The 18,688-nt window shown below is 39.1% G+C and overlaps 1 protein-coding gene across 1 annotated transcript; it reads left to right on the top strand.

Moving 5' to 3' along the window:
* Positions 1–2,387: 2,387 nt before the first annotated feature.
* On the top strand, positions 2,388–13,438 carry LOC117499633 (myosin heavy chain, fast skeletal muscle-like). Its single transcript, XM_034152155.1, has 41 exons — positions 2,388–2,432; positions 2,567–2,607; positions 3,091–3,312; positions 3,388–3,531; positions 3,614–3,770; positions 3,863–3,890; positions 3,987–4,083; positions 4,194–4,286; positions 4,375–4,438; positions 4,518–4,616; positions 4,713–4,816; positions 4,936–5,074; positions 5,187–5,305; positions 5,565–5,714; positions 5,815–5,985; positions 6,084–6,384; positions 6,537–6,601; positions 6,719–6,806; positions 6,918–7,035; positions 7,118–7,241; positions 7,662–7,798; positions 7,876–8,131; positions 8,217–8,459; positions 8,542–8,718; positions 8,797–8,942; positions 9,035–9,125; positions 9,224–9,613; positions 9,737–9,863; positions 9,953–10,071; positions 10,159–10,355; positions 10,598–10,781; positions 10,892–11,057; positions 11,160–11,284; positions 11,382–11,690; positions 11,782–11,985; positions 12,093–12,218; positions 12,307–12,477; positions 12,565–12,669; positions 12,765–12,860; positions 13,013–13,144; positions 13,341–13,438. Exons 3-41 carry the CDS (start codon positions 3,106–3,108, stop codon positions 13,359–13,361), a joined length of 5,790 nt encoding a protein of 1,929 aa, XP_034008046.1. The 5' UTR covers positions 2,388–2,432; positions 2,567–2,607; positions 3,091–3,105; the 3' UTR covers positions 13,362–13,438.
* Positions 13,439–18,688: the final 5,250 nt, after the last annotated feature.

Raw genomic sequence — 18,688 nt, 5'->3', positions numbered from 1 at the left:
ACAGCGCACATCATAGAGGGCAAATTCAAAGTGTAACCGGGGTGAAAAGGGTGTTACATTTACTTAATTATGAATATTGTTACATCAAGGCCGAAGATTAGGATGAGCACCAACGGTAAAAAAATTGTGTTTCCCTCCCAGAGCTACCAGCGCAGCGCCCCCCCAGATCTGGCTCCCTAGGCGAACATCTATAACGCCAGTGCTACGGGCCGGCCCTGCACACACACACTGAACATCTCTACCACACACACACACACACACTTGACATCTCTACCACACACACACACACACACACACACACACTGAACATCTCTACCACACACACACACACACACACTGAACATCTCTACCACACACACTGAATATCTCTACCACACACACACACACACACACGCACACACACACACACACACTGACAATTTACCAAAAGCAGCTACCGTTTTTAAACTATAGTTAGAAATGTAAGAGGTTTATTTCTCCTTCAGAACAATGGAAAGGCTCTCCTTTCACAGCACATCTCCATGGAAACCTTTGATCTCTGGGCTTACACACACAGGTGTTTCATAACGTCGTCACCTCAAACAGACTGGAGTTTAAAGACTGTCTCAGCCTATTCTTTTCTGTCTGATGGAGACTTCATACTGACTTCAACACGTTCCACATATTTTATACATTATTGGTGACGTTTGGTTTTAGTTCAAAAGTTTGAAAGTTAAAATATTCTGATGCTTCCTTTTTAATTTATTTTCTCTTGACATCTCTACCACACACACACACACACACACACACACACACACACACTGAACATCTCTACCACACACACTGAATATCTCTACCACACACACACACACACACACACACACACACACACACACACACACAATTTACCAAAAGCAGCTACCGTTTTTAAACTATAGTTAGAAATGTAAGAGGTTTATTTCTCCTTCAGAACAATGGAAAGGCTCTCCTTTCACAGCACATCTCCATGGAAACCTTTGATCTCTGGGCTTACACACACAGGTGTTTCATAACGTCGTCACCTCAAACAGACTGGAGTTTAAAGACTGTCTCAGCCTATTCTTTTCTGTCTGATGGAGACTTCATACTGACTTCAACACGTTCCACATATTTTATACATTATTGGTGACGTTTGGTTTTAGTTCAAAAGTTTGAAAGTTAAAATATTCTGATGCTTCCTTTTTAATTTATTTTCTCTTCTTAATACACATTCATTCACTACTACTTACATTTAATATTTAACTCCTTCAGCCTACTTTCAGCTACAGAAACCATTCAACTATTACATTATTCAGCTATTTCAGGACATTGAGGCATTTTGTTGTTTATACCTTTTTTAAACCTTTTCTTTTAAATATTAAGCTTCTTCACTATTTTTCCTAGTCTTCTAGTTTAACATTTCACCTTCAAGTTTTCAACAAAGTCATTGCAATGCATTTGAGCTGTAACAATTTTGATTCAAATCATTTCACTTTTCTACATTTCTCCGCTAAGTTCAGCAACACACTTACTTGGATTTTGTAGCTAAAAGCAGCTACAGAGACCATTTAACTAATCAAATATTCCGCTTTTTCTGCATTTTCAGCTAAATTCAGCCAAAAATGTTCACAGTTTACAGCATTCGCACGCATTTTCAGCAGGAAATGCATTTTCTAGTTTAATATGTACTTATATAATTCATTGCTTGAATAAATGAGTACATAAACAATGATGTTGTATTTTAAGTAAAGATAAATATATAAAATTATAAATAGTTAAAAGAATATGGGAATAATTTAATCCGTAGAATTGTGATTTATCATAAATGTATACAAATGTGTGTATGTTTAATTTCTCTTTTTATTTTACTGAAGCACTTAATTATGCAATTAGACCATTTACTTTTGGACGCTAAACTGCTCCATAGTAAAAGTAATCAAACTTTGTAAAGATGATCAGTGTCATCGTTTCACGATGAACAATGACATTTTAAAAATCAAAGAACTTTATAAAACATGTGTATTAATTAAAATGTAAGTTTTTTGTTCCACAATTTTTTCATCAGACAACTGAAAAATGTGGCTTAAAATCATTCTATGATGATATAGTGTAAACTAAAAGATGGTCAGGGGTCAGTTATATAAATAGGTTTTTATAAATTACAAGTTATTAGTTAATATGATTTTTAAGAAAAATAGGTTTCAAAAACAGAATGAAAGAACATGTTAGAAGGAGACTTACAGAGACTGAGTTGCGAGCCCTCCTGGATCAAATCCAACATACAACATGTGCTGGCAACACCTGTTGTCCACACCATATTTGGCAAGGGCCCAGATTTAACCTTGCTGTGTAAGCAATCCAAATTGTATATAAGGGGGCCCAACAGGACAGAGTGGTGTGGTGTGGTGGAAGACATTTGGAGACTTCAGCTTGTGGTAGGCTTATCTTCTGCTGTAAAGCATTTCAATGCAATCTGTATTTGCTCAATTTGTTTAAAATATAAATTCATTGTAAAAAATATCATGAACAATTTTGTTGATTTAAGACCAATATGATATCTTCTCAACAGGATTGTGGAATATTTCTGACTTTTCAATAAGAGTGGAACAGGTATGAACATATTTCAACTACATTACATTTGTAAATATATTTTATTCCGTCAATCTAAGTTAGAAAAACCTTTTAATGAGCTAATTACTTTTAACTCCATACTGGAATGTGTTCTGGTAGCGGTACACATGAAAATAATTGAAGTGTGGACTGTTACCAATCCACATTTCAGTTTACTTCCTACCTCTGAGAGCAAAGCAGCTGATATACCTGTATAGTAGCTGCCCACTGCTTCTAATACTAGGATGGGTTAAATTCAAAGACTACATTTCACTGAGTGTGGTGCTGTGCACATTTGTTTGACGATTTAACGAGAATTTGATTTCCTTCCATTTCAATTTCAAGGAGAATTACATGTAATGGGGAAACAGTATGCTTCTTTTTCTTTGATGACAGACATTCTGGGCTGTTGAATCAAATTGATTGAAAACATTAAAATAAGTAAGATTAATAAGATATATCTTACTTATGTGTACTTCACAGAAATAAACTGCCACCATGAGTACCGACGCGGAGATGGCCTTGTATGGCAAGGCTGCCATTTACCTTCGTAAGCCAGAGAGGGAAAGAATTGAGGCTCAAAACGCACCATTTGATGCCAAGAGTGCTTGCTTTGTGTCTGATGTCAAGGAGCTGTACGTGAAGGCAACAATCCTCCAGAAAGATGGTGCCAAAGTCACTGTCAAAATCCTGGGAACTGAGGAGGTTCGTATCATTAAATCAGTGTGTACAAGGAATTCAATTTGATCATTTGTCATTGTAACACATTTCCTGTTCTAGGAGAGGGTAGTGAAAGAAGAGGAGGTCTTCCCATTGAACCCTCCCAAGTATGACAAGATTGAGGACATGGCCATGATGACCCATCTCAATGAAGCCTCTGTGCTGTATAACCTCAAAGAGCGTTATGCAGCATGGATGATCTACGTAAGACTAATTGCCTAATGACACTGAAAAATGTTTGCTGGAAACATTAAGTTACATTTAAATTCTCTATGATATATTTCAGACCTACTCTGGGTTGTTCTGTGCCACTGTGAACCCCTACAAGTGGCTCCCAGTATACGATTCTGAATGTGTAAGTGCCTACAGAGGCAAGAAGCGTATGGAGGCTCCACCCCACATCTTCTCTGTCTCTGACAACGCTTATCAGTTCATGGCTACTGGTAAGTCATTACCACTCATTTAAAAACCATCAGTATAGGGTTTCAGTGTTTAACATGTACTTGATTGGTTTATGTTTTTTTTACTTTTACAGATAGGGAAAACCAGTCTGTCTTGATCACGTAAGTTTGTAACATTTACAATTGTGCCAATTTAGTTTTAATTAAGATTAATCAAACATACTGGTCAAGTTCTTAATAATCTCTGTCTCTACCTAGTGGAGAATCTGGTGCTGGAAAGACTGTGAACACCAAGCGTGTCATCCAGTACTTTGCAACAATCTCAGTTTCTGGACCCAAGAGAGACGCATCAAAGGTATGTTACTCTATGATGATGACGATTCAGGATTCTTTATCTTGAGAAGTTTTTTCAGGGATGAACAAATGAAGTCGTTTCCTGACAGCTATTCTTAACCTGGATTTTAGGGGTCACTTGAGGATCAGATTATTGCAGCCAATCCATTGCTTGAGTCTTATGGTAACGCCAAAACTGTGAGGAATGACAACTCTTCTCGTTTTGTAAGTATGGAACAGTTTCTACACACGAGAGAAGCATTGTTACATTGCACATGTGGAGGGACATTAATGATTATGTTATTCCAAACAGGGTAAATTCATCAGAATCCATTTCAACACAGCTGGCAAACTGGCTAGTGCTGATATTGAGACTTGTAAGTAACAATCCTTATAGTGTATACAAACTACTGTAAGTAAGATTTAGCCTGGCACTGACATGATCAAAACTTGTAGATCTGCTGGAGAAGTCTAGAGTGACATTCCAGCTTGAGGAAGAGAGAGGCTACCATATCTTCTACCAGATGATGACCGGCCACATACCAGAGCTCCTTGGTAAGGAGAATTAGATATTGCAATTGTTTCAACCTTATTAGAGTTTTACATTTATAAAAAATATCTACTGACATGTTTATCTTTTTTGGATTCTAGAACTGGCACTCCTCACAACCAACCCCTACGACTTCCCCATGTGTAGCATGGGTAAGATCGTTGTGGCCAGCATTGATGACAAAGTGGAGCTGGATGCCACGGATGTGAGTAATTTTCAATTCAACATATTTAAATAGACTTTGTGAAACAAATGCAACATCATTACAACTCTTTTAAGAACTTTTGCTTGAACAATTATGTTTTTTGTGTCTTTTGACATCAGAATGCTATTGATATCCTGGGCTTCACTAATGAAGAGAAGATGAGCATTTACAAGATGACCGGTGCTGTGCTTCACCATGGTAACATGAAGTTCAAGCAAAAGCAGCGTGAGGAGCAGGCTGAGAATGATGGCACAGAGGGTGAGTATTTAATCTTAGCTCAAAGCTTAGAGCTTGGCAACAACATTGATACATTTCTTGATAACATTGTGTTCTTCACAAATTATGATGGACATTTCTGAATTATTTTCAGATGCTGACAAGGTTGCTTATTTGCTGGGTCTGAACTCCGCTGACATGCTGAAGGGTCTGTGCTATCCTAGAGTGAAGGTCGGAAATGAGTATGTCACCAAGGGACAGACTGTACCTCAGGTAAACAATGATGATCAATATCGAACATTCTACTGTTTATAAACAAAAAATGTAGTACAGATTTCATTTGGAAAAATATATGCAATGTCAGTTGGCATTTTTTGTACTTCTGTCAATGAGTTCTAATTTAATTCTAAATTCAAGGGCGATCTTTGATTCAATTTTAGTTTTGGAATTTTAGTGGCATGTATCTTGAAAATAATATAATATACCAGTTGTATATGTCAAAAATGAAATCACATCACTTTTTTTCTTTAAGGTCATGAACTCAGTGCCTGCCCTGGCCAAGTCTATCTATGAGAGGATGTTCTTGTGGATGGTCATCCGTATCAACAATATGTTGGACACCAAACAACCTAGACAGTTCTACATTGGTGTGCTGGATATTGCTGGCTTTGAAATCTTTGATGTAAGCCAGAGTTTGAACAATTTAGCAGTTGATACTTTTCAATAAATAATAGTTCTTATTGCCTTGTAAGAGATTATGAAGATGATATGTCCTTTTGCAGTTCAATACATTGGAGCAGCTGTGCATCAACTTCACAAATGAGAAACTGCAACAGTTCTTCAACCACACCATGTTCGTCCTGGAGCAAGAGGAGTACAAGAAGGAGGGTATTATCTGGGAGTTCATTGACTTTGGTATGGACTTGGCTGCCTGCATTGAGCTGATTGAAAGGGTAACCACTTCATTTATTATATCATACATCATATGTAACTGTTTTTTTATTTGTTATAATGTATCACTAAATGATATACCTCTTTCAACCTTTTCAAGCCCATGGGCATCTTCTCCATCCTTGAAGAGGAGTGCATGTTCCCCAAGGCCTCAGACACATCCTTCAAGAACAAGCTGTATGACCAGCATCTTGGCAAAAACAGAGCATTTGAGAAGCCAAAGCCCACAAAGGGCAAGGCTGAGGCCCACTTCTCCCTGGTGCACTATGCTGGTACCGTGGACTACAACATCTCTGGCTGGCTGGACAAGAACAAGGATCCCCTGAACGACTCTGTCATTCAGCTGTACATGAAATCCTCAGTGAAACTGCTGGTTTCGCTGTATCCTCCAATAGTTGAGGGTAAGATAGTAACTACAGTAAAGACATTTAAAACCAGAGATAATATATACTTTTTACTAATCAAATGTATATTTGTAATATTATTTTATTTTAACTCATCAACTATTACTTGTTTATGCTAATTTCATGACATTCTAACAAAACATCAACAGATGCTACTAAGAAGGGAGGCAAGAAGAAGGGTGGTTCTATGCAGACTGTGTCCTCACAGTTCAGGGTAAGCTTTCTCAAAGCAAACATATATATATATATATATATATCTAATAGATCTCTGTTTAAACTAAAACTCCCAATTGTGGCATTTCATGACATGAGACACCATTATGGATTACAGGAGAACTTGGGCAAGCTGATGACTAACTTGAGGGCCACCCATCCTCACTTTGTGCGCTGTCTGATTCCCAATGAGATAAAGACTCCAGGTACATATACAACAGTATTGATGACTGGTTTGGTTTTTAATTCTGTGCTGCATCAACTAAAATACCTACTATTTATTCAAATAATTAAATATATAATATTTTTTTGTACAGGGCTTATGGAGAACCACCTGGTTATCCACCAGCTCAGGTGTAATGGTGTCCTGGAGGGTATTAGAATCTGCAGAAAAGGTTTCCCCAGCAGGATCCTCTATGCTGATTTCAAGCAGAGGTATAATGTTTTTATACATAGAATTTGAACCTCTCATTATTACAATGTAATGCTCTTACTGACAATAAACTCTTTCATATAGATACAAGGTGCTGAATGCCGGTGTCATCCCTGACGGTCAGTTCATGGACAACAAGAAGGCTTCAGAGAAGCTGCTTGGGTCAATTGATGTTCCTCATGATGAATATAAATTTGGACACACCAAGGTAAGTGCTTTACATTTACTTCATAACTGAGCTAATGAATATTTACCAAAGACGCTGTACAGTGTATTTGTTGTATGTTACTGTGACTATGTATTATACATGTAATTAATTAAACTACCTCAGGAGGTCAACTCTGGTAGCCTTTCTTTTCCATCCTGGCAAATAATAAAAAACAATACTTCCTTGATTACGATGAAACAAGTGATTAAGACTTGGCCTTAAAACCATTCCATCCAACCAAAAACCATCATGTAAATAGTAGTCACATATTTCATTGTGTTTGTTTGCTTGCTTGTTATACAGTGTTTTAAGTGTTCATTACTTGAATTCATCATTTATTTGCTGAAAGACATTTATATTTCCCCTCCTCGAAAAAAGGTATTCTGATTCTGAAATAATTTGTTGTTTCTGTTTGTTCAGGTGTTCTTCAAGGCTGGCCTGCTGGGTACCCTTGAGGAGATGAGAGACGAAAAACTGGCCTCTCTGGTCAGAATTACTCAGGCTTTGTGTCGTGGTTATCTCATGAGAACGGAGTTTGTGAAGATGACAGCAAGGAGGCACGTTGAAAACTGCTAATTCTGATCAATGGTGTAAAAAAAATATATATTGTCTAAAACCAATTTTTTCTGTGCAGGGAAGCCGTATACACCATCCAGTACAACGTGCGCTCCTTCATGAATGTCAAACACTGGCCATGGATGAAGGTCTACTACAAGATTAAGCCTCTGCTGCAGACTGCTGAAACTGAGAAGGAGCTGGCAAATATGAAGGAGAACTATGAAAAAATGACAACTGACCTGGCTGCTGCCCTGGCCAAGAAGAAGGAACTGGAGGAGAAGCTGGTTTCCCTTCTGCGGGAGAAGACTGATCTGGCTCTGCAAGTAGCATCTGTAAGTAAACGTCAACAGACAACTACGCTTTTTCATGTTTGTGAATATATAAGAGCTAACATGTATTTCTATGAAAATGGTCTAGGAAGGAGACAATCTCACTGATGCTGAGGAGAGATGTGAGGGACTCATCAAGAGTAAGATTCAGATGGAGGCCAAACTCAAAGAGACAACTGAGAGACTGGAGGATGAAGAGGAAATGAATGCTGAGCTCACTGCCAAGAAGAGAAAGCTGGAGGATGAATGCTCTGAGCTAAAGAAGGATATTGATGACCTGGAGCTTACCTTGGCCAAAGTGGAAAAGGAGAAACATGCCACTGAGAACAAGGTTTGTAATCAATGATCTGTCCATTAGGTAGTGAGATTATAATTATTTATTTGTATTAACAAAATCTTTCTTGCACACTTAGGTGAAGAACCTGACCGAGGAGATGGCCTCTCAGGATGAGAGCGTTGCTAAGCTGACCAAGGAAAAGAAAGCCCTTCAGGAGTCTCATCAGCAGACTCTTGATGACCTGCAGGCAGAGGAAGACAAAGTCAACACTCTGACCAAGGCCAAGACCAAGCTTGAGCAGCAAGTGGATGATGTAGGTTTACAGTCACTTGATTTGGCACAGCAAGATTATTCTTGAACATGATAATTAAAAATGTATACCTTTGTTTAGCTTGAGGGTTCTCTGGAGCAAGAGAAGAAGCTGCGTATGGACCTGGAGAGAACCAAGAGAAAGTTTGAGGGTGATCTCAAACTGGCCCAGGAATCCATCATGGATCTTGAGAATGACAAGCAGCAGTCTGATGAGAAAATCAAAAAGTAACTTAGTTTTTCTGTTTGCACAACATACATTTTTTTAAAGAAATGTTCTATTGCATGACCTCAATGCACTTTATCAATTTTGTTTACAGGAAGGACTTTGAATGCAGTCAGCTCCTTAGCAAGATTGAAGATGAGCAGTCTCTGGGTGCTCAGCTCCAGAAGAAGATCAAGGAGCTCCAGGTGAGATATTGTGTTACACTTAACAATACTGCATACATTTACTATTATGTGTAATAAAGTGAATGATTGCTAAAAGAGAAAACATCTACATTCAACAGGCTCGTATTGAGGAACTGGAAGAGGAGATTGAGGCTGAGCGTGCAGCTCGTGCCAAGGTTGAGAAGCAGAGAGCTGACCTCTCCAGGGAACTTGAGGAGATCAGTGAGAGGCTGGAGGAGGCTGGAGGTGCCACCTCTGCTCAGATTGAGATGAACAAGAAGCGTGAGGCTGAGTTCCAGAAGCTCCGTCGTGATCTTGAGGAGTCCACTCTGCAGCATGAAGCAACTGCTGCTGCCCTTCGCAAGAAGCAGGCTGACAGTGTTGCTGAGCTGGGAGAGCAGATTGACAACCTCCAGCGTGTCAAGCAGAAGCTTGAGAAGGAAAAGAGTGAATACAAGATGGAGATTGATGACCTCTCTAGCAACATGGAGAATGTTGCTAAGGCAAAGGTACACTAGCATTACATGCTTTTTAAATTATATTATATGTTACCAATATGAATATAGTACATCATGTAAATTATTTTGTGAATAAAATCTGATCACTGATTTTGTTTATTTTTTCCTCATTAGGGAAATCTTGAAAAGATGTGCCGTACTCTTGAGGACCAACTTGGCGAACTGAAGACCAAGAATGATGAAAACGTCCGCCAAATCAATGACACAAGTTCACAGAAAGCACGTCTCCTGACAGAAAATGGTATCTACATGTTTTTGGTGAACCATCTGTGGAGTATATGATTGAGAAACGTAACACAAACTAACGTATTATAATATTTTTCACACAAGGTGAGTTCAGCCGTCAAGTTGAAGAGAAGGAAGCTCTTGTCTCTCAGTTGACCAGAGGCAAGCAGGCCTCCACACAGCAGATTGATGAATTGAAGAGACAGATTGAGGAGGAGGTTAAGGTAAGAAACCATTAAGATAGTATATATTTGTATGATTTGTTTGTGATTTAGAAATTGTGTAAAGGTTAATAATATTTCTTACAACAGGCCAAGAATGCTCTTGCCCATGGCCTGCAATCAGCCCGCCATGACTGTGATCTGCTGAGGGAGCAGTTTGAAGAGGAGCAGGAGGCCAAGGCTGAGCTGCAGCGTGGAATGTCCAAGGCCAACAGTGAGGTGGCTCAGTGGAGATCGAAGTATGAAACTGATGCTATCCAGCGCACTGAGGAGCTTGAGGAATCCAAGTGAGTGACATTCAAACTGTTAAATGGCCAGAAGTGTAGCATTTTAGCAAAAACTCTACTGATTCCTGAATTGCTGGTAATAACATTAGTATTTAAAAATGTGTATAGCTCCTTACTTTGAGGCCAATCATTTAGATTAATTAATATGGTAATTAGTTGTTTCATATATGCAAATATAACTAGAAAATAACTTGTAACTTTATGAGTTTAACTGAGCCACAAATACCTCAATTTTCAAACAGGAAAAAGCTTGCCCAGCGCCTTCAGGAGGCTGAGGAACAGATTGAGGCAGTGAATTCCAAGTGTGCTTCTCTTGAGAAGACCAAACAGAGGCTCCAGAGTGAGGTGGAGGACCTCATGATTGATGTGGAGAGGGCCAATGGCCTTGCTGCCAACCTGGACAAAAAGCAGAGGAACTTTGACAAGGTAACACAATTTACTGTGTTTGGTCAAAACACACAAACAATGACATGAATATTTATTTTGCCCTGATACTATAACATAACCAAATAAACTGTATGAATTGTATTATTCAGGTGTTGGCAGAGTGGAAGCAGAAGTACGAGGAGGGTCAGGCAGAGCTTGAGGGAGCACAGAAGGAGGCTCGTTCTCTCAGCACTGAACTGTTCAAGATGAAGAACTCTTATGAGGAGGCTCTTGATCATCTGGAGACCATGAAGCGTGAAAACAAGAATCTGCAACGTGAGTTCTACATAATGTCACAGAGTTCAACATGAGTTGGACATTTCTTTTGTTGATATTTTACCATTTAAGGCTCAACAATATGATAACATCTTTCTGCAGAGGAGATCTCAGATCTGACTGAACAGATTGGTGAGACTGGCAAGAGCATCCATGAGCTGGAGAAGACCAAGAAGCAGGTGGAGACAGAGAAGACTGAGATCCAGACAGCTCTTGAAGAGGCTGAGGTATTTCTTTCCTGGGAGTTCATAACATTAAAAATCATTGACAAATATGTCAGTGTTTGAAGGCAAAGATGAGTGTTTAATTGTTTGATTTCATTAGGGAACTCTGGAACATGAAGAGTCTAAGATCCTGCGTGTCCAGCTGGAGCTCAACCAGATTAAGGGTGAGGTGGACAGGAAGCTGGCAGAGAAAGATGAAGAGATGGAACAGATCAAGAGGAACAGCCAGAGAGTGACTGACTCCATGCAGAGCACTCTGGATTCTGAGGTCAGGAGCAGGAACGATGCCCTGAGAATCAAGAAGAAGATGGAGGGAGATCTGAATGAGATGGAGATTCAGCTCAGCCATGCCAACCGCCAGGCTGCTGAGTCCACGAAGCAGCTCAGGATTGTGCAGGCACAGCTGAAGGTATAGAAAAGGAACAGTTTATTTTCCAACTATGGTAGATTGGGCTACATTTTGGCATTCATGTATATATGTCTGATCTTTTTCTCACTAGGATGCACAACTGCACCTTGATGATGCTGTCAGAGCCCAGGAGGACTTCAAGGAGCAGGCTGCTATGGTGGATCGTAGAAACGGTCTTATGGTGGCTGAAATTGAGGAACTTAGAGCTGCTCTGGAACAGACGGAGAGAAGTCGCAAAATTGCTGAGCAAGAGCTGGTTGATGCCAGTGAGCGTGTTGGACTTCTGCACTCTCAGGTGAACAAACCTAATCATTTCAATAATTCAAGAATCAAATACAATTTCAACTAACATGAATATTAGGCATGTGATGACTTAAGAGGCTAAATATGTTTACCTTTTAGAACACAAGCCTTGTGAACAGCAAGAAGAAGCTTGAGACAGACCTGGTCCAGGTCCAGGGTGAAGTGGATGACACTGTGCAGGAAGCAAGAAATGCAGAGGAGAAGGCCAAGAAGGCCATCACTGATGTAGGTTTCAATGTCATGTGTTCTTACTTTTAACGGCCATTTCTTTTTGTTGATATTTTGAATTAACATGTTTTGATGTCTCCTGTAGGCTGCTATGATGGCTGAGGAGCTGAAGAAGGAGCAAGATACTAGTGCTCATCTGGAGAGGATGAAGAAGAACCTGGAGGTTGCTGTTAAGGACCTGCAGCACCGTCTGGATGAGGCTGAGAACCTGGCCATGAAGGGTGGCAAGAAGCAGCTCCAGAAACTGGAGTCTAGGGTAAAAAAAGTCATACTAAGATTTATATAGCTGAAAGAAACCTTTGAAAACAATCTGGATACTTAATGTTTTAATGTTATTCAAAAGGTGCGTGAGCTGGAAGCAGAGGTTGAGGCTGAACAGAGACGTGGAGTAGATGCTGTTAAAGGTGTCCGCAAATATGAGAGGAGAGTTAAGGAGCTCACCTATCAGGTATGGTTACTTTCATAGTTAAAATGTACAGTACCAATTAATCTAATATGCTAACCTTTTAAAATATTTAAACATGCAAATCTAAATTGGCACAGACTGAGGAGGACAAGAAAAATGTTGCCAGGCTGCAGGATCTGGTTGACAAATTGCAGCTGAAGGTGAAGGCCTACAAGAGGCAGGCTGAGGAGGCGGTAAGGACAATATATACATTGTTTTGTAGATATGTCAGATTTATTTTTACCAGCAAATCTTGCTGATTGTTAAGATTACCATCACATTCTTATATTATATTTTAAAGTGTTTGAAGGTTTCTGTACCTTAAACTATGTATCTCTTATTCCAGGAGGAACAAGCCAATACTCATCTGTCCAAGTGCAGGAAGGTTCAAAATGAGCTGGAGGAGGCTGAGGAGCGTGCTGACATTGCAGAGACCCAGGTCAACAAACTGAGAGCAAAGAGCCGTGACTCTGGCAAGGTAACTATAAAGACATTTCAGCTTTTATGAATGAAAAATAAATTAAATATCTCTTAATGCAATACTTAAGTCTTGACAGAACAAATATAGCCCAAATCTTTATGAAATGAACGACAGAGAAAACATTCAGATGTATGCAGAGTATGATGTGTATGCTTACACTGTATGTATTTATATTTTGTTTGTTTTTTTACAGGGAAAAGAAGCAGCTGAATAAAGCACTTGAGTTGATTGGCTGTATCTAATCATATAATATGATGTGAAATATACCACAATAAAGTTTTTTTATCATTAATGGAATTCTTCTTCTTCTTATTTCACCAAATAGTTTGGCTCTCAATAACTTCAGCATACTTTCAGCTACAGAAACCATTCAAATATCAAAAATATTCAGCCTTTTCAGCACATGGGAAACTTTCAACTTGTTCAAAATATGTTATACTTTTTGAAATATTCAGCTTTTTAAACTCTTTTTTTAACATGTAACTCAATGGAATGAACCTTCAAATCCTCTTTTACCTACACCGTGCGCCAAATTCTAATCCTTCCACATACTTTCAGCTATAGAGACTTCATTCCAACTTTAAAACGGTCACAAGACATTCAGCTATAAAACTCATTCTTCAGATTTTTGACATTTTTGACACATTTTGAGATATTTATCTTAGTTTGGAGCTTGGTAAAGAGGCCTTCTTCAAATGTTAACATTAGTCTGTATTGCGCAGCTTGTTAAGGCTTAGAGTGCGTGATGTCAAAGCTAGAGTGGAGGAGAGCTTGAAATTCGCCTTAAATTTGTTTTTTTAAACTGCCATAATTCCCAAACCCTACACTCCAGTGGGACATCATTGTATGCTTGAATTGTAGGAAAACCTCTATTAGGTTGAAAAATAAAAAAATGTAAGCAAAGAACTTTAAGAAAATGCCTCTTGACGGCATGAAGTGACAAACACTTTCAACATGTCTCCATTAAGGCCCATTGTAAATTCAGCCTCATCTTTCATCACAGCACCAGCTGCATACCTTTAGTTAATCTACCAAAAAAGCCACATTATTGACACGAAAGTACACAAAAAGCAGACTGAGACGCTCCTCGGGGTCCTGACATGCTCCACGCATTGACATTTTACCGATAACAGCTACCGTTTTTAAACTATAGTTAGAAATGTAAGAGGTTTATTTCTCATTCAGAACAATGGAAAGGCTCTCGTTTCACTGCACATCACCATGGTAACCTTTGATCTCTGGGCTCACACACACAGGTGTTTGATAACGTCGTCACCTCAAACACAACGACTGTCTCTGCCTATTATTTTCTGTCTGATGGAGACTTCATACTGACTTCAACATGTTCCACATATTTTATACATTATTGGTGACGTATGGTTTTAGTTCAAAAGTTTGCAGTTAAAATATTCTGCTGCTTTTCAAAGCGTTTTTAGCTTTTCTCTTCTTAATACACATTAATTCACTACTACTTACATCTGATATTTAACTCCTTCAGTCTACTTTCAGCTGCAGAAACCATTCAACTATTACATTGTTCAGCTATTTCAGGACATTGAGGCTATACATTTTGTTGTTTATACCTTTTTTAAACCTTTTCTTTTAAATATTAAGCTTCTTCACTATTTTTCCTACTCTTCCAGTTTAACATTTCACTTTCAAGTTTTCAACAAAGTCATTGCAATGCTTTTGAGCTGTAACAATTAGATTTAAATCATTTCACTTTTCTGCATTTCTCCGCTAAGTTCAGCAACACACTTAATTGGTTTTTGTAGCTAAAAGCAGCTACCATTCAGCTAATAAAATATTCAGCTTTTTCAGCATTTTCAGCTAAATTCAGTAACAAATGTACACAGTTTACAGCATTCGCACGCATTTTCAGCAGGAAATGCATTTTATAGTTATGGATGCCTTCCATATTTAACATGAAGCATTCTCTCTATTTTTTAGAGGATCCTCATCTTGGCTGATTTTGCAACAGTGCTGTTTATAATTAACATAAAACCACATTTAAAAGACCTAATTAACTCCATAAAGACATGTTAAATGTAGTTACCAATTATCAGGAGCTGTTTGTTCTGAAAGTACTTTTTAACACTTTTTTTAATTCCCATAGACACCCGTTGTTCCCCCAGGTGTTTTCACTTAATCAGCTTGATTAGGCCCTGTCTGAGTGTGGGGGTGTGTACAAATTATTCCCTCTCTCCTGTTTGTTTACTTGCACCTGTTGGTGGAGGATAAATTATCCCTTATCATTCTTTTGGGAAATAAACTTTGGTCACCTCCACTAAATCACTCCATCCGACCTGAACCAGAGCACTAATCAGCCGCTGATTGAAAACAGCTGTGCAGGTGTGCCGGGCCTTTAATGATCTCATCAATGTTCATCAACAGAAACATATGGGTTTCATGGGTAATTTGACATATACATATAAGTAATGGCCATCAGTTATAATTGAACATCTTTGGTTCTTTTTTTCTTTTTCTTTGCTTGTTTGGTTTGGCAATTGACCTAAGATACATTACCCATGAGCCTCAGCATGCTTTCAGAGGGTTAAATTAGAGTCGTAACAAATTCAAATTGCTTTATGGTTGTGCTTGGGATCAAAAGACTGCCCTTAAATTGCAAATACATTGTTGCTGATCAGCTTAAGATGCTCAACATCATTCTGAGCATAGTAATAGATTTTTTCTAAAGAAATTCCCCCAATGCGGTTTATTTTGCTCATTTCATTTTTAGCCATGTAGGGGTGGCAATGAAGCTCTGACGGTCAGACCACCACAACAAAACTCAAAACTATTGGATAGTTATGCAATTTTAAAAATGTTAATAATTTATACTAAGGAAAAATGCATCCTACTACTTTGGTGATCCCATTACTTTTTATCCAGCGCCACCATACTGTTGAGATTTGTGGTTGTGAGTGAACTCTCAACAACCAACAGATGAATTATCTTGAAATGAGCATAAAAATATTAATGTTCCTCTCAGGATCATTTGTATTATCTTTGGTGATCTCCTGACTTTTATCCAGCACCTTCACGACGTAAAATATTGGATTTGTGGAGAGTTTATATCCTTCCTAGCCTTGACAAAGTTCCATATCTCAGTAACCCAACATAAAGGATGCACAATATACTTCCTCTAACTTACTGTCTCTGTACAACCCAATCAAAAATAAAATGTATCAGACAAACAGCTGACCCTTTTGTCTTGAATCAGCCCACTCAGACATTGAAATAAAACTGGATCAGGAAAGTTTTCTTTCTGAATCTCCAAGACAAACTTCTCTAACTTTGACTCTCACTGAACTCCACCAGCACTATGTTTACCTCAAGAGAAATTGTTTGCCACTCTTCCCTCCTCCGCTGTACAAAGCCAAGAGAAGTGACTCAATCTAGATGAAAAGAGGTGGATGAAGAATGTCACACAAGTCCCAATACAACAATAAATTCCCTCTCACAAGTCTACACTGAAAAAAACGGGGAGTAAGATTTACTTAGGAAAATCGAGGTAAGAAAACGCACGCAGAAAACCTAAGTAAATTTAACAACGTATATTTCAAGTAGCTTCTACTTACAGTTAAGAAGTGTTTGTTACTAAAGGCACTTAAGTAAACTTTACTGTCACACTCAGTTTTTGTAAGAACATTTTACTTACTATTGTATAGTAGATTTTACTTAAGATTTACTTACGACTGGTTCTGCTGCTGCTGCGTCATGACGGTGCTTATCAGGCTCTAGCTCCGAACCGGCCCTGGAACCGCGTTGGTGTCAAAGGGGCATTAGTTTGCCGGACCCTCGCAGCTGGGTTACAGCGCAGAAGTGCGCCGCATTTGTGCATGACTGATGTGCAACAACATGTGACTCCTCTGTTTGTCTTCTGTTGCTCGCTTGTTAGCAGACCCTTCACGCGATAGCAGAGCGAACAGGTACAGGAGGCGTAGAGCGAGGGATTATTGTCTACTAGTCGTGCTCGCGGATGGATACAAAAATATACTTTGGCGGCCGTTAATAGGCTATACGTGGGCGGCCCGCCCAAGTAAAGTCTATGTTTTGAAGTGAGAAGTTGTCCGTCAGTCCGTGAGTCTTTTCTGTGAATTTACTAAGACTGATTGGGTTGAGTTAGCTATTTAATTTAGTGTTTAAGTAGCCATTGATTTGACATGTTCTTTTTAAGCAGAGGGGATGGGGTAAGCTTCAAAGGCTTTATTATCATATGCATTAGCTACAGTGTGGATATGGGAATTTATATTAACTCTTATTTGTTACGGTCAAAGTATGATTACAAGTAAGGAAGCTCAGTTTATAAAATGTTTGCTTTTTTCCAAACAGGAAGTAAACCTGATTAAATAATTGGGTTCTACAGGCTCAAACTATCAATTCTCCTGAAAAACACATTTTGAATCAGAATATTAAAGGTAGGGTAGGTAAGTTTGAGAAACCGGCTCGAGATCGCTAGAATTTGAAAATACACAACCGGAGGAAAATCTCCCACTTCCTTACAGAGCCCCTCCTCCAACACACATGAACGCGCACATGACCAATGAGGGCACGAGATAAGTTTGTGCACAGATGGAAGGCTGACAGGCAGGTAGGCCATCCAGTTATTTTAGCCGGGCCGGCTAAAATGATTGGTCGTGCTTTTTACAGTACTACGGCTTCCACAGATGACATTTTTTTATGGATTTTTTGTCAAAGCACTTAAGATATTCATTGCTATCGGGATGTTAAGAGCATTCCATGGAATATAACAAAAAGTGTATCTCGAGCCGGTTTCTCAAACTTACCTACCCTACCTTTAAACATTGAAATTGAGTAAGTTTGAAAATATATATAAATCTTTACCTTTAGAGAATAGAGATATTCATGTACAAACAGAACAGCAGACACATTTTAACACAAATCAAGCAGAACATTTACCAATACTCTTTAATCAGCTCCTCTGCAGACTCTTCCAGAAGCTCCACCAGGCGGGGGGGGCAGCTTCCGTCTAACTTCAACGTGGGGCTGTTGAACAGACATGTTGATTATTGTAGCGAACGCACATTACTGTACAGAAAGATACTGGAGACAAAGATTATACCTTAACTTCAATTTAATGCGCTACAGAAGGAGGCACCAACAGTTCAACGGTAGTCTTCCTGGATCACCCCTCTGGCCGCATCACAGACTGGCCCACAGAGCAGTGTCCATGGCACAGGGTTGCCAACTCTGACGCATCTGGCGTGTGACACACGCTTTCACTCTCAATCTCACGCTCTCACGCTGCCCAAACTATTCTCACGCCAAAAACAAGAATACCGAAGACTAGAAACGGTTTTGAAAACTTTCGTCACGTAGTGATCGTCTTCTCAATAGAACATCTTTGATAATGTCTTCTGGCCAATCAGAATCACGATAACGGCGTGGTGTTGTTGCAGGAAGTCCCGACGGAGAATACTTTTGCGGTAGTACATCAAGCCCCCAGGAAGTGCGCCGGACTCTGATGAAAATATTCGTGCTGGCCAAACGGCGGTACTACACTTCCTTTTGGTTGCC

This window comes from Trematomus bernacchii, unplaced genomic scaffold (assembly GCF_902827165.1).
Source record: "Trematomus bernacchii unplaced genomic scaffold, fTreBer1.1, whole genome shotgun sequence".
NCBI lineage: Eukaryota > Metazoa > Chordata > Actinopteri > Perciformes > Nototheniidae > Trematomus > Trematomus bernacchii.
Note: the sequence above shows the minus strand (reverse complement) of the source record. Positions and strands in the feature narration are given on the sequence as shown.

Bases quoted from the DNA above. Each gene is read 5' to 3' on its own strand.
- LOC117499633 (XM_034152155.1), top strand. From the start codon at position 3,106: ATGAGTACCGACGCGGAGATGGCCTTGTATGGCAAGGCTGCCATTTAC. The intron at 10,782-10,891 runs GTAACACAATTT...TGTATTATTCAG, and splicing joins AGCAGAGGAACTTTGACAAG to GTGTTGGCAGAGTGGAAGCA. The intron at 11,986-12,092 runs GTGAACAAACCT...TTTACCTTTTAG, and splicing joins TTGGACTTCTGCACTCTCAG to AACACAAGCCTTGTGAACAG.